The sequence below is a fragment of the Saccopteryx leptura genome, unplaced genomic scaffold (genome assembly GCF_036850995.1).
Source record: "Saccopteryx leptura isolate mSacLep1 unplaced genomic scaffold, mSacLep1_pri_phased_curated manual_scaffold_16, whole genome shotgun sequence".
NCBI lineage: Eukaryota > Metazoa > Chordata > Mammalia > Chiroptera > Emballonuridae > Saccopteryx > Saccopteryx leptura.
Window position 1 is genome coordinate 2,226,400 of NW_027095698.1, and position 15,970 is coordinate 2,242,369.

Sequence of the window (15,970 nt, forward strand, 5' to 3'; positions counted from 1 at the left end):
AAGGGTCACTTGCTCTGCTGTAGCCCCTTGGTCAAAGCACATATGAGAAAGCAATCAATGAACAACTAAGGAGCTGTGACGAAGAATTGATGCTTCTCATCTTTCTCCCTTCCTGTGTGTCTATCCCTATCTGTCCCTCTCTCTGACTCTCTCTCTGTCTCTGTGGAAAAAAAAAATTAAAGAGAATAAAGTGACACTAATTGGGATTTAATGTATGATGCCCTTGAAATATAACATAGAATATACAACTGACCAATTGCTACATATTTCTTTATTCATTAACTCCTTCCATCTACCCAAAATATTCCACTATCTTTTTAAGTACAAGTAAACATTTCTAAAAATAAATTAAGAAAACTTAGAATGTGTTAAATTTGTCATCATTATCATATCTGAGCTAAAGCAAACTTAAACATTCTCAAGCCTTTCTTCTTCTCTTCTAGCCTTACATCCTTTTAAAATATTACTACCAAAATTACCTTGGTGAAGAAGTTGAGCTCGATAAGCTGGGAGAGAAGTTGTAAGAAAAGTATGAAGTCGAACAGCCAAAAGAAATTTTAATCCACATTCATCAAGAGTTTCTCCACCTATAAAAAAAGAAGAAAGTACTTAGTCATTTTTATTTGTAGAACAATATTTCATCAGCAAAACACAAGTAAATGCTAATTCCAGGAAGCAGTGTATGTATGACACAGCAACAAAAAGAGACAAAACATTCTGAAACTGAAAAAGTTATTGGTTTAAATATTTCTAATATTTCTTTTTTCTCTATACTTATACATTACAAAAAGTAGTTGTTAAATATTTTGAAAAATAATAGAGAATAAATCGACTCAGGGTCTGGGATATTTTTGTAATTGGACCTCCTCTGTCTGAATCTTTCTTCAATTAATGTGACTAAATTTTAAAATAGTTTAACTTTCTTTGTGGTATATGTTATAGAAGTTTCCATATTGATTCAAGTCACATACCCATCCCAATAATCTGCTGCTAACACTGAAAGAAATAGCTACACTGTGGGAAGGCCTGATTTTTACTTGAACAATTAAAAACATAATATGCCTATAATATAGATACATCAAAAATTATATCTACAGAGACATTCAAGTAAATACAAGCTAAAAGAAAGTAGGGGAGCATTCAGAGACAAGATGGCGCTGGAGTAGGCGGATGTACCAACATCTACCTCCCAGAACCAGAGTGGATTACAAACAAATTTTATGAACCATCATCTGGAAAAACCAACTTTGGACTAAACTAAGAGGACTCTTCAACCAAGTATCACTGAAGAAGCCACACAGAGCCTGGTAGGAAAAGCGGAAAAGGGGAAATGCGGAGAGGGCTGCCCAGCTCCCTGGAGCAAACAGCAGCAGGGAGAGACTCGCGTGGCGGGAAGTGAGTTTAGCAGAGGGGGAAGGGTCCTGAGCCCCAGGAACAAAGCCCCAGCCTGTAGCCCCAGAGCCCAGAAGAGGCGTAAGGACAGTATTTAGCTGGAAACAAGTCAGGATACTGTTTTTGAGAAAGAGTCTGATTTCTCAGACCCAGGATCCTTCTTAAAGGGACCGCGCAGAACATCTCTCTCATAACCACCCACCCGGGGCTCCTGGGGATGGGGGGGGGAGAGGAGAGGAGCAGAGTAACAGGAAGAGAGTGTAATCTAGGAGGCACAGGGAGAAGAATTTTGGGAGATAGCCACTCTAACCCCTGGGATGAGTCACCCCCCAAAGCTGAAGTGAATATTTCCCCCGGAAACAGCAATACCAGCAAAGGGAAGCAGGAGAGCAGCCAAACAAGCTCCCCCGCGGCATTCAGAGCAGAGTCACATAGAAGGAGGGAGCTTTGGGGTCTACAGTAGTGAGTCTTAGGGTCTGAGCTGCAACGCCCCCACCCACGCGGCTGAGGGCACGCCGGAGGGCGGGCGGCAGCGGGAGAAAAAAGCGCGGTTCTGCTGGCAGGGGCGGAAGCCAGCTGCCACCACTGGGCTCAGGTGTGAGCTCAATCTTGCCCAGCTGGGGAGAAGGGGGCGTGCAAAAGCGGTCAAGCTCAGCTGCCAGCAACTTGTAATCCAGCCTGCCGGGGGAAAAGGGCGGGAACCCTGGAAAGGGTGGAGACCAGCCCCTGAGCAAGGGCAGAGGAGCACAGCCTTGCCCTGCCCGTGCAACCCAGGCTTGCGGTCTGACTTGGTAGCCAGCTCCTCCCGCGGGGGTGGAGCCAAGAGCCCAGTAGAGGCGGAGTTCCGCTACAGAGCTGAGCTTAGGCACGCAGCCCTGCCCAGCGGTAGAGCCAAGGCTAGCAGCCGTTCTTCGAGTGGGCTCCTCCTGCAAGGGCAGGGCGAAAGCCCGGAAACAGGCGGAGACCTGAAGCTGAGCAAAGGTGCTCGCCAGTGCCCTCAGGACCGAGCATAACGTCACACATGGGGGCAGGGCAAAGGTCAAGGCCACCAACCCTTGTGCACCCGAGCATGTGATCACAACCACTCCCGTAAAGAGAAAATGTGGAGGCAGAGAAATACAACACAAATAAACCAAGAGAAGTCCCCAGAAAAGGACCTAAGTGAATCAGATATAACCAAACTACCAGATGCAGAGTTTAAAATAACGATTGTTAGGATGCTCAAAGACATCAGAACAACCATAGATGGCCATTACGAAAACCTAAATAAAGAGATAACAAATATAAAAAAGGACATTGAAATAATAAAAAAGAATCAGTCAGAAATGACAAATACAATATCTGAAATAAAGAATACAATGGAAGGAATTAAAAGCAGCATGGATGAAGCAGAGAATCAAATCAGTGAGTTAGAGGACACAATAAATAAAGGCACGGAAGCAGAGCAGAAAAAAGAAAAGAGACTCAAAAAGTCTGAGGAAACTCTAAGAGAGCTCTGTGACAACATGAAGAGAAATAACATCCGCACCATAGGGGTTCCTGAAGAAGAAGAGAAAGAACAAGGGATAGAGACTTTGTTCAAACATATTATAGCGGAAAACTTCCCACAATTGAGGCAGGAAAACATTACACATGTTCAGGAAGCACAGAGAACTCCATTAAGGAGAAACCCAAAGAAAACAACACGAAGACACATCATAATTAAAATACCAAAGCTAAATGATAAAGAGAAAATATTAAAAAGCTGCTAGAGAAAAAAAGACTATCACCTACAAAGGAGCCCCCATAAGGATGACTTCTGACTTCTCAACAGAAACAAGTGAGGCCAGCAGGGAATGGCAAGAAATATTCAAAGTAATGCAGAACAAGAACCTACAACCAAGACTACTTTATCCAGCAAGGCTATCATTTAAAATTGAAGGAGAAATAAAAAGCTTTACAGACAAAAAAAAAAATCAAGGAATTCACTGCAACCAAACCAAGGCTGCAAGAAATGCTAAGGGACATGTTGTAGACAGATCAAAGGAAAAAAAGAATATATAGCAAAAGAGGAATACAGTTTCAAAGAAAAAAAATGGCAATAAACAATTACATATCAGTAATAACCTTAAATGTTAATGGATTAAATGATCTGATCAAGAGACATAGGGTAGCTGTGTGGATAAGAAAACAGGACCCATGCATATGCTGTCTACAAGAGACATTCCTTAAATCAAAAGATGCACACAGACTGAAGATAAAAGGATGGAAAAAAATATTTCACGCAAATGGAAATGAAAAAAAAGCTGGGGTAGCAATACTTATATCAGACAAAATGGACTTTAAAACAAAGACCATAGTTAGAGATAAAGAAGGTCACTACATAATGATAAAGGGAGTGATCCAAAAGGAAGATATAACCATTATAAATATCTACGCACCTAATATAGGAGCACCTAAATATATAAAGCAGACTTTGATGGACTTAAAGGGCGAGATCAACAGCAATACTATAATAGTAGGGGATTTCAATACCCCATTAACATCATTAGATAGATCCTCAAGAAAGAAAATCAACAAAGAAACAGCAGACTTAAAGGACATATTAGATCAACTTGATTTAATAGATATCTTCAGAACCTTTCACCCTAAAACAGTAGAATATACATTCTTTTCAAGCGCTCATGGTACATTCTCTAGAATAGAACACATGTTAGGGCACAAAAGCGGTCTCAACAAATTTAAGAAGATTGAAATCATATCGAGCACTTTCTCTGATCACAATGGCATTAAACTAGAAATCAACCACAATAGAAAAATTGAAAAACATTCAAACACTTGGAAACTAAATAGCACGTTATTAAATAACGAATGGGTTAACATTGAGATCAAAGAAGAAATTAAAAAATTCCTAGAAACAAACGATAATGAGCATACATCAACTCAAAATTTATGGGACACAGCAAAAGCAGTCCTGAGAGGGAAGTTTATAGCATTACAGGCATACCTCAAGAAGCTAGAAAAAGCTCAAATGAACAACTTAACCCTGCATCTAAAAGAACTAGAAAAAGAACAGCAAGTAAAGCCCAGAGCTAGTAGAAGGAAGGAAATAATAAAGATCAGAGCAGAAATAAATGACACAGAGGCTAAAGAAACAATACAGAGGATCAATGAAACCAGGAGCTGGTTCTTTGAAAAGGTAAACAAGATCGATGAACCTTTAACGAGACTCACCAAGAAAAAAAAGAAAGAGGACTCAAATAAATAAAATTAGAAACGAGAGTGGAGAAATAACAACTGACACAACAGAAATACAAAATATTGTAAGAAAATACTATGAAGAACTGTACGCCAAAGAACTAGACAACCTAGATGAAATGGACAAATTCCTTGAATCATATAATCTTCCAAAAATCAATCTGGAAGAATCAGAAGACCTAAACAGACCAATTACAACAAATGAGATTCAAACAGCTATCAAAAAATTCCCAAAAAAGAAAAGTCTTGGGCCTGATAGCTTCACAAGTGAATTCTACCAAATATTCAAAGAAGAACTAACTCCTATCCTTCTCAAGCTATTTCAAAAAATTCAAGAGGAAGGAAGACTTCCAAACTCCTTTTATGAGGCAAGCATAATTCTGATTCCAAAACCAGGCAAAGACGACACAAAAAAAGAAAATTATAGGCCAATATCCCTGATGAACTTAGATGCAAAAATCCTCAACAAAATATTGGCAAACCAGATCCAGCAATATATGAAAAAAATCATACACCATGATCAAGTGGGATTTATTCTGGGGAGGCAAGGCTGGTACAATATTCGCAAATCAATCAATGTGATTCATCACATAAACAAAAGAAAGGAGAAAAACCACATGATAATTTCAATAGATGCAGAAAAAGCATTTGATAAAGTCCAGCACACATTCATGATCAAAACTCTCAGCAAAGTGGGAATACAGGGAACATACCTCAACATGATAAAGGCCATCTATGACAAACCCACAGCCAACATCATACTCAATGGGCAAAAATTAAAAGCAATCCCCTTAAGATCAGGAACAAGGCAGGGGTGCCCCCTTTCACCACTCTTATTCAACATAGTTCTGGAAGTCCTAGCCACAGCAATCAGACAAGAAAAAGAAATAAAAGGCATCCGAATTGGAAAATAAGAAGTAAAACTATCATTATTTGCAGATGATATGATATTGTATATAGAAAAACCTAAAGTCTCAGTCAAAAAATTGCTAGACCTGATAAATGAATTCGGCAAGGTGGCAGGATATAAAATTAATACTCAGAAATCAGAGGCATTTTTATACACTAATAATGAACTGTCAGAAAGAGAAATCAAGGAATCAATCCCCTTTACCATTGCAACCAAAAAAATAAAGTACCTAGGAATAAATCTAACCAAGGAGATTAAAGACTTGTACTCGGAAAATTATAAAACATTGATAAAAGAAATCAGGGAAGATACGAATAAGTGGAGGCATATACCGTGCTCATGGTTAGGAAGAATAAACATCATTAAAATGTCTATATTACCTAAAGCAATTCATAAATTCAATGCAATACCGATTAAAATACCGATGACTTACTTCAAAGATTTAGAACACATTTACAAAAATTTATATGGAACCAAAAGAGAACACGAATAGACTCAGCAATCTTGAAAAGGAAGAATAAAGAGGAGGTATCACACTTCCGGATATCAAGTTATATTATAAGGACATTGTACTCAAAACAGCATGGTACTGGCATAAGAACAGGCACATAGATCAATGGAACAGAACAGAGAACCCAGAAATAAACCCACAGCTCTATGGACAACTGATATTTGACAAAGGAGGTAAGGAAATACAATGGATTAAATACAGCCTCTTCAACAAATGGTGTTGGGAAAACTGGACAGCTACCTGCAAAAAAATGAAACTAGACCACCAACTTACACCACTCACAAAAATAAACTCAAAATGGATAAAAGACTTAAATGTAAGCCGTGAAACCATAAGCATCTTAGAAGAAAACATAAGTCAGTAAGCTCTCTGACATCTCTCGCAGCAATATATTTGCTGATTTGTCTCCACAGGCAAGTGAAATAAAAGACAGGATAAACACATGGGACTTTATCAAACTAAAAAGCTTCTGCACAGCTAAAGACAATAAGAACAGAATAAAAAGACAAACTACACAATGGGAGAATATATTTGACATTGCGTCTGATAAGGGGTTAATAACCAAAACTTATAAAGAACTTGTAAAACTTAATACCAGGAAGACAAACAATCCAATCGAAAAATGGGCAAAAGAAATGAATAGACACTTCTCCAAAGAGGACACACAGATGGCCAATAGGCATATGAAAAAATGATCAACATCACTAATGATTAGAGAAATGCAAATTAAAACCACAATGAGATATCACCTCACACCAGTCAGAATGGCGCTCATCAATAAAACAACACAGAATAAGTGCTGGCGAGGATGTGGAGAAAAGGGAACCCTCCTGCACTGCTGGTGGGAATGCAGACTGGTGCAGCCACTGTGGAAAACAGTATGGAGATTCCTCAAGAAATTAAAAATCAAACTGCCTTTTGACCCAGCTATACCACTGTTAGGAATATACCCCAAGAACACCATAGCACTGTTTGAAAAGAAGAAATGCACCCCTATGTTTGTGGCAGCATTGTTCACAATAGCAAAGATCTGGAAACAGCCCAAGTGTCCATCAGAGGACGAGTGGATTAAAAAGCTTTGGTATATATATACTATGAAATACTATTCAGCCATAAGAAATGATGACATAGGATCTTTAGAACAACATGGATGGGCCTTGATAACATTATACTGAGCGAAAGAAGTAAATCAGAAAAAACTAAGAACTATATGATTCCATACATAGGTGGGACATAAAGATGAGACTCAGAGACATGGACAACAGTGTTGGGGGTACAGGGTGGGGGAGGAGAGGGAGGGGATTGGGGGAGGGGAGGGGCATAAAGAGCATGGCTTTTCATCATTTGCCATATTCCCCCTTTAATCTATAGACAGCAAATATTTACTTATGGTGTTCCCACTATAAAGACTGCTGTCTTAGGGACAAATGCTGATAAACTATTTCAGCAGTTCCTCCTTCTTCAAAGACTTATATGTCAACATAGAGCTCCATGTTTCATAGGACATACTCAAGCTCACTCCATGCTCCCTGGAGCTTTAACACAAGGGAATGCCTTTTTTTTCCCTTTTTTCCTATTTTCTTTTTTTTGTTGTTGTATTTTTTTCTTTTATTTATTTACTTTTTGTATTATTCTGAGGATGGAAATGGGAAGGCAGTCAGGCAGACTCCTGCATGCGCCTGACCGGGATCCACCTGGCATGCCTACCGGGGGGGAGGTTATGCCCATCTGGGGTGTAGCTCTGTTACAACCAGAGCCATTCTAGCGACTGGGGCAGAGACCATGGGGCCATCCTTAGTGCCCGGGGTGGCTTTGCTCCGGTGGAGCCTTGGCTGTGGGAGGGGAAGTGAGAGACTGAGAGGAGGGAGGGGAGGGAGAGGGGGAGGGGTGGAGAAGTAGTTGGGCGCTTCTCCTGTGTGCTCTGACCAGGAATCAAACCCGGGAATCCTGCACACCAGGCCAATGACTCCTACGGGTCTACCATATCATGCTTTTTACTTTAAAAAAAAATTTTACATTTCTTTTGAAGGCTGATGAACAGGAGACACCAAATCTTTTTCGCCTGCAAACTACTACCTTCTTTATTAGATACAGCTAATAACACTGTTTTGTCTTTTTCCAAATAGCTCCAGATATATGGAAAAGATTTATATAGGCGGATGGGGATCCTCAAACCCCTCAGCGAGATCTTCTGAGCATGGCTTTTAAGATACCTAGAGGCAGAAAAAACCCAATAGAGATCAGGGGAACTACCAGCTTTTAGGATACACCCTTAAAGGCTCCAACGCCCCAAAGGGGTCTCATAGGATGCCATCTGGGTCCTGCTTCAATAGTGGAAAGGAAGGTCATTGAGCTAAAGCCTGCCAGGCTTACACGCCTCTGCTGTGAGGAAAGAGGGACACTGGAAGGTAGGCTTCCCCCTCGCTCCTCTAAGGGAGGGTGCAGTCTCTTCCAGCCCTGCTCCAGCCACCTATGACCTAACCTTGCCCAGAAAGCTGGGGTTTGCCACTGAAGGCTGAAGGTGCCCAGGGCCATCGGCCCCATCTATGACACTGTGGACGAAACTAAGGTATTTCTTCCAAGAAGCAGGTAAACTGATCTCATTTGCACAAGGGCCACTTAACTATGTTTTGCCTGAATAGTCAGGTTTTTTATTCTTCCCTCAAAGATCTCTGTTGTGGGTGTTGATAGTCCTATTTTCTGCTGCTTTGCTTAGTATATAGTGTTTCCTTTATCCCTCCTACCTCTATGCCCCACTCATATTTCAGGCTGGGACCTACTCCTAATGTAGAGCTCTCCTTCCCCCTTTTGCCAACTTGTATTATGAATCTACCTTTGCCACCCAGCTTAGTGTATCCCAAGGTTCTCTTTACCATGCCACAGTCGCAGAGCTCCAGGGAAAAGCAACCTGGCCTCAACTCCCCAGGCAGAGGAGAACAGAAGTTCCATATCCACGCATGCTTCAAATGGCTTTTCCAGTCTACCTGAATCATTACCAGCTAGAAGCAGCTGTCATTGGGACTTGGACATGAGCTGCAAAGTATAGAATGGTGACAACAATTCCAGCACCATGCAGACTTTTTCTGTGTGGACTTTTCCTGGACTCCTGCTCCCTGTGACAGCTCCAAACAGACTGAACTGTGGTTGGGTTGCATTTATCAGGTATTTGGCATGGTGATGGGGCCAACTTGGACTTGGTGAACATGTTAAGGACACTACTCTTTTATGGATTCTTGCTGTATTGGCCAAGAGTTTGCTTAAAGGCTTTTAATCACTGTAAAAAAAAATAGAAGACTGGATAAAGAAGATGGGGCACATATATACCATGGTATACTATTCAGCTAGAAGAAATGATGACATCGGATCACTTACAGCAGAATGGTGGAATCTTGATAACATTATGCGGAGTGAAATAAGTGAATCAGAAAAAAACAAGAACTGCAGGACTCCATACATTGGTGGGACATAAAAGCGAGACTGAGAGACATGGACAGGAGTGTGGTGGTTACGGGGGGTGGGGGGAGGGAAGGAGGGAGAGAGGGAAGGGGAGAGGGAGGGGTACAAAAAAAAACTGAATAGAAGGTGACGGAGGACGATCTCTCCTTTGGTGATGGGTATGCAGAACTGAATGACAAAATAACCTGGAAATGTTTTCTTTGAATATATGTACCCTGATTTATTGATGTCACCCCATTAAAATAAAAATTTATTTATAAAAAAAATTATATCTACAAGTAATACTTCTTAAAGTAAAAGTGTCACAATTCATGACCAACTTTTAAATTAAATTTTAATTATTATTTTCTTAAATTTATCCCATATTTTTGTTTCAAGTACAATTGAAAGGTATAGCAGACTACTGATCTCTATCTGGCACACCTGGTTTGACTTGTTATTTGAGATTTGAAGGAAATTTTACATTCAAGTTTGTTCATAACTCAGAAGATTAAGAAGAAAATCTGTTCTCTAGGCAAGGAAAAGAGCTAATTTTATTATGCTTATTTTTGTTATTCGAAGTAGGAGTACATATTAATGCTAATTTTTATAAGAAACCTCAATATTATAAAAACCAAGTACTAGTAATGAAAACATGAGAAAAATAAAGCATAAAGCACATACTAGGTATCAAAAGTAATTGTTTAATAAGAATGTAACTTTTGCTAAGCTCAAAGATTCAGGTGAATCTTTAATATCATTAAGCAATTAGGTAAAAATTTACAATGACTGGCAATGAATTTTTGTATAATTTCTATTTCAAATTCTATTTCAGAATCCTATGTTTTAAGTTAATGTGTATCAGCAATTATGATGAAAACCCTTCATAAGCATCACTTTTATATAAATCATTATAGATTTTCTATGAAAATAAGTCAAAATATCATTAGTTTTTTCTCTGATCCTGTACCCAACTTAGTTTTACCTTGGCTTCTGTCTCTGCTTTCTCCAATATCAGTGCTGGTAGTTGCAATTGTATCTGCTAAGGCCATCAAAGACATCTGCTCCATCCTGCTGAGTCCTGGTAAACTAGCATGAAGTAAGTGGCCAGAAAGAACCTGAGCATGCTCAGGACCAAAGTAAGCTGGACTGTACTGTGAAAGGTCAATAACTCTGGGCTTTGCATTTTCTTCATCAGTCTCTAAAACATTACTATGTTATTAAAGTTGAGGTCTGAAAAAGCTCATCATAACTTTCTTTTGATAACTGATTTGAGTTATTTAAGGTACTCTGATTACTAGATTTCTCCAAAGATGAGTAATAGCTATCATCATCTGCCGCAAGTAAGGCATATAAAGGAAGTGGAGGCACAGAATCTATTTCTGTGTAATCTGTATTTTCACTCTTGTTGAATGTCTGCGGGTCTCTGGTGGTGCTGCCACTGGTACTGATGGTGAGAGACCGAAGGCGGCGCTCATGATTGCATTCAACTTCATTCAGAGCCACAACTTCTCCCGCAATGCACTTGACAAGATGTGACAAGATGGCCTTTGCTCTTCGAACTGTGCCAAGATCCATGAGTTCCAAAAGCTGCAACGGATGGTACTGAGGTAAAGTCGGGGAAAGAACATGAGCTGCTTCAAAGAGACCTGAATCTTCCATGTCCACAAAAGGATCAAATGCAGTTTTCTTTCCACAGATTTTCTGTGCAAGACTGGTCATGGATCGAGTCAGAGGTTTCTTTGGAGGATGTAATCCAGAACTTGATGAGTTACTCTGTTTTATTAAACTTATTACCGATGGAGTGTTCCCGTTGCACGAATCTGTTATAACAGGTTCTTGCTTAGAAGATGGCTGCCACTGGGAATAGACGTGCATCTCACAATCCATTCCTACCACCAGGATGCCATCCCGGACCCATGATAAAGAAACAGGAAGAGGTGGGAAGCCTTCTATGGAAGAAACCAAATCCACACTTCGTAACAGTACAAATTTAGAAAGAGGCACAACTTTAGTACTCTCCCAGAGAGGAAATGCCAAGTTTTCCTTACCAGTCTGTTCTGGTACCTTGCCAGCCAGGGGTCCATACATAAAAAGTTTTGATCCAATTCCGACAGTCAAGATATGAGATCCATCTTCTCTAGACATCCAATCTAGGTGAACTAAATGCTTTATGTTTGATGTTATACTCTCTTTACTGGATAAATATACCTCTTGTTTATTATAAGCCACTAAATTGCTATCAATACTAATGCCAGAATCCAACACTGTGTTTAACTCATCTAAATAAATTGTCTGTTCAAGGACCCAACCTGAACCTCCTGTAGATTCACATTCAAAAATACTTACATGCATCACAAAATCCTGGGAAGATCTATTAGATGCAGGCTGCTTATATGCTACTGCTAAACGATTAGTGTGTGCACAGTTAACTTCCACAGGCCTACCAGGTCCAGTTATACTACTACTTCTCTGAAGTCCATCTTCAATAAGTAATGGTTATTCCTCCCAAATGTATATAAGATCCATTTTTCCATCAGTTGATGTGGTAGATTCTCCATCTGTGACTCTGCACCTCCAGAATCTTACTTTATCGTCTGAGCATGAAGTTACCAATAAATAAGGAGCACTGCATATGGGATATATGGAAGAAGAACTGAGATGACCTAAAATAAAAATACCATTAACAAAATGTCAAATTTGGTTAAATATTTCTATTTTGTGTACTGAAGGTATTCATCTTTTGTATGAACTACTGTTAACAACATAATATTCTATATTTAGTTTAAGGGTCAATAGATGAGGAAAAAGCTTTTAATGACATCCAAAGGTATATAAAAAGGGCATTATTATAAAAATCTAGAACTCTGAGAGAATTTAGTTCAATTCCTGCATTTTACAAGTAAAGACCCTTGACTAAATGTGGTAGGTATCTAATGCCTAAATCAGACAGACTACGGCAGAATTAGAACCTGCATTCCAGTCCTGCTTTTCAACTCAACATTCTTTCTACACTTCTTTGCTACTTTTACATATTGTAAATCTAATTTCAGAGATATCAACACAGTTTTAAAAACTTGTCAACATTCATTGGTTCCTTCTTTTTAATATTTTTCAATACAATTTTGTGAATGGGCCATGCTTAGCTAAATACTAAATGGGCCCTCAATGATTAAGGACTATTTGATACAACTGATGCTAAGAAGATTCTTAAGTGGGAAATAATGTTTTCTTGAGATTCATGTAATCAAATACTCTTAATTTCCTAAACCTTTTCCTTAAAGGACCAGATAGTAATAACTAATTTGGGCTTTGCTAGCCATAAGGTTTTCTTTGCAGCTACTCAACTCTGCCATTGTAGAACAAGTGGCCATACACAAAGGTAAAAAAAGGAGGTGTGGCTATGTTCCACTCAAACTTATTTACAAAACAGGTAGGTGGCCCATAGTTTGCCAATCCCTGTCCTAAGCTATTCAACATAAACTACTAATTATGTAGAATATAAATGCTAGATAGAACACATAGTTATTATTTTTTAATGTTTATTTTATTGCAAGGAAAGTTAAAATTTGAAAAAGAATGACTCTTGCATTGACACACTTTAAGAGCTATTATCTTTAGCCAGACAGTATGATCTTCACTACTGAATTCTAATTAAAATAACTTATTTTATTGATATGAGAGAGAGAGGAAGGAGAGAGAGACAGAGATGACAGGAACACTGATCTGTTCCTGACCAGGACTCAAACTGACAACCTCTGTGCTTCAGCATGATGCTCCAGCCAACCGAGCTCTCCAGGCACGGCTAGAACACATATTTTAAAAGCCCATTTCAACATAATTGTACTATGTTTTTTAAAAAAGTCCTCAAGGAATACAGTAATATTGCAAGAGGACACAATTAACATTGTCCATTTCTCTGCACTGTACAGAGAATAAAGAGCTAACCCTTCCTAATAGTTTTAACTAAAAAAATCCTTAAGACTAGGAAAAGACTTTTATAGTAGTCTTGCTCATCTCTAGTTGGCATTCTGTGGTTTAAATTATCAGAGATCAAATGAAATCTGAAAATATTAAACTGAAAACTCTACAAATAAACAATTACTAAGTTTTAAATTACACACCATTCTGAGTAGCATAACGAAACCTCATGCTGACCAGCTCAACTCTGCCTAGAACATGAAGCAACCCTTTGACCACTTACACTGTATATCCTACCAGGCTGTTAGTGATTTAGTAGCCATCCCGGTTGTCAGATCAACTGTTGCAGTATTGCAGTACTTGTGTTCAAGTAACCCTTATTTTACTTAATGACCCCAAAGCACAAGAGTAGTAATGTTGGCAATTAGGATAATCCAAAGAGAAGCCATCAAGTGCTTCCTTTCTGTGAAAAGGTATGTACATACAGGAACAAACAATGTAGGATTCAGTACTATCCTTGGTTTAATGCATCTGCCAGGAGATTTGAAACTTACCCTTCAGGCTAAGGGGAGACTACTGTAGCATATGGTACCGTTTTGCCAAACAAAACAAATTTCTTTTTTCTTCCTAGAACTTCTTTTCTTCTTCCAAACTCAACTGGAGTCAGAGTTAAGTAAGAGGACTGCTTTTAGAAATACCTTCAGTTTCTCTTATACTTGCCCTATTATTTTAATTGGAATTCAGTAGTGAAGATCATACTGTCTGGCTAAAGATATAATAGCTCTTAAAAGTGTGGCAAGAGTCATCCTTTTTCAAATTTTAACTTTCCTTGCACTAATACCTCTTTTTTAAAAATACACAAATAACTAGAATGCAAATGTTATCAGAACACTTTTAATATCCTGCCTGTTAACTTCAGTGATTTGAAAAGATTAAGTACCTGATAACATGGCAACTGAAAAGCATTCAAAGTAATCAGTCAAAATAATAAAAAAATAAGAGAGTAGTAGAAAAGACCAAACCCATACTTTGACTATGAAAATGAAAGAACTGAGTGATAAAATGGTTTTTTTTGCCTTGGTTTTCTTGATATAGTGGTTCTTTATCTTTTGTGTTCATTAGAATCACCTGGAAGGCTTATTAAACAGACCCCAGAGTTTGTGACTCAGTAAGTCTAGGGACAGCCCAAGAATTCTTATTTCTAACAATTTCCCAGGTAATGCTGATGCTGCTATTCTGGATACCACATTCTAAGAACCACTGCCTTAAGAAAAAAAGAAAAAGAAATATATATATAGTATATATATCAGGAACCACACTCACAATCTTTCACAGCACACAGCTCCAGGCAGCACTACCATAATTATTAAAGTTGGCAAATAAGGTGCAACCATGTTATTATCTCCACTCTAGAAACTTTCATTTTGTCTTCACAAAAGGACAATAAATTTGTTTTTGAAATCAGTATCTAAGATTACAACTGGCTAACAAATGTCAAAGTAATCTGAAAACAATGAGAAATTTAAGTGTTCAATTTAGGGTACTTGAAGATACTAATTTCTGTTTCTACATGGATTTAAAAAGACGTAGTTGTACCTCTTTTTAAATACCTAAACACTTATATCGATAGATTACAAAATTTGATTAGTCTTTTTTCACAAAATATACTAACCTGCTGATGGCTTAACACTTATTATCTCAACTCCTTCTGGCAAATGCAACTCTTGGCTATACACCATTTCTGAAGACAGAGTCAACTTGCTGGTACTCTGGAGATTTGCTCTGCAAGCCTGATACTTCTGTAGAAAAGGAGCTAGGATCCTCTCTGGCGAAGAAGAATAATGTTCTTCTGGCTGCCAAACTGTTTCTGATATTTTTGTATCTACTCTTTCATCTATAAAACATAAGAAAAGAACCAACATCAGGGGTTGTGGGGGGAACCCTATAAATATTAAATTGCTGTATTTCATAATCTAAAACTGCCTAATAAAAGATTTAGAAAGTAAACATTAATATGCCACTTTATAACAAAAAAATCAGAAAATCAGTTTGCTTTTTTAATTAACTGAATAAACTATTATCATCACTCAATAAGAATAACTTTAAAAATACACACTGAACTGCCCGATATAATTTTCTATATTATATATTATACTATATTAATTATATTATATAATTTGTTAAGTTAAGCCTATCTAAAGTTAAAAAACAAAAAAGACTCACCCAATGAGACAGGAGTGGACTTTAAATGTAAATTCTACATATGTAACAATGAATGGTTGTCTTGGGTACACTCTATTACAATTAGGTAGAATTTTTCAGAAAATTCATTAGGTGAACTGCCTGTTAGTATTAATGATATTTTTCACTATCAACTAGGATTAATGGACAAGTTATTAAATATACTAAGTTAAAATAACTTGAAATTTTAAAAAAATCAAAATTCTTATCTCTAGTTCTAAATATAAAGTAGAATTACAGAATGGAATAAACTTTACCACATGAGTTTGTATTAACTTAAAACTTTTGACTTTGGGTGATGGGTATGCAACATAATTGAACGA

General features: G+C 38.1%; 1 protein-coding gene across 1 annotated transcript in view; it reads right to left on the reverse strand.

Moving 5' to 3' along the window:
- Positions 1-15,970, reverse strand: part of LOC136386841 (dmX-like protein 1) — a 114,940-nt gene that overhangs the window by 67,658 nt on the left and 31,312 nt on the right. The window contains 5 exon segments of the mRNA XM_066357968.1: positions 480-587; positions 10,471-10,700; positions 10,702-12,151; positions 15,079-15,300; positions 15,630-15,749. Of these exon segments, the coding sequence (XP_066214065.1) occupies positions 480-587; positions 10,471-10,700; positions 10,702-12,151; positions 15,079-15,300; positions 15,630-15,749 (2,130 nt within the window).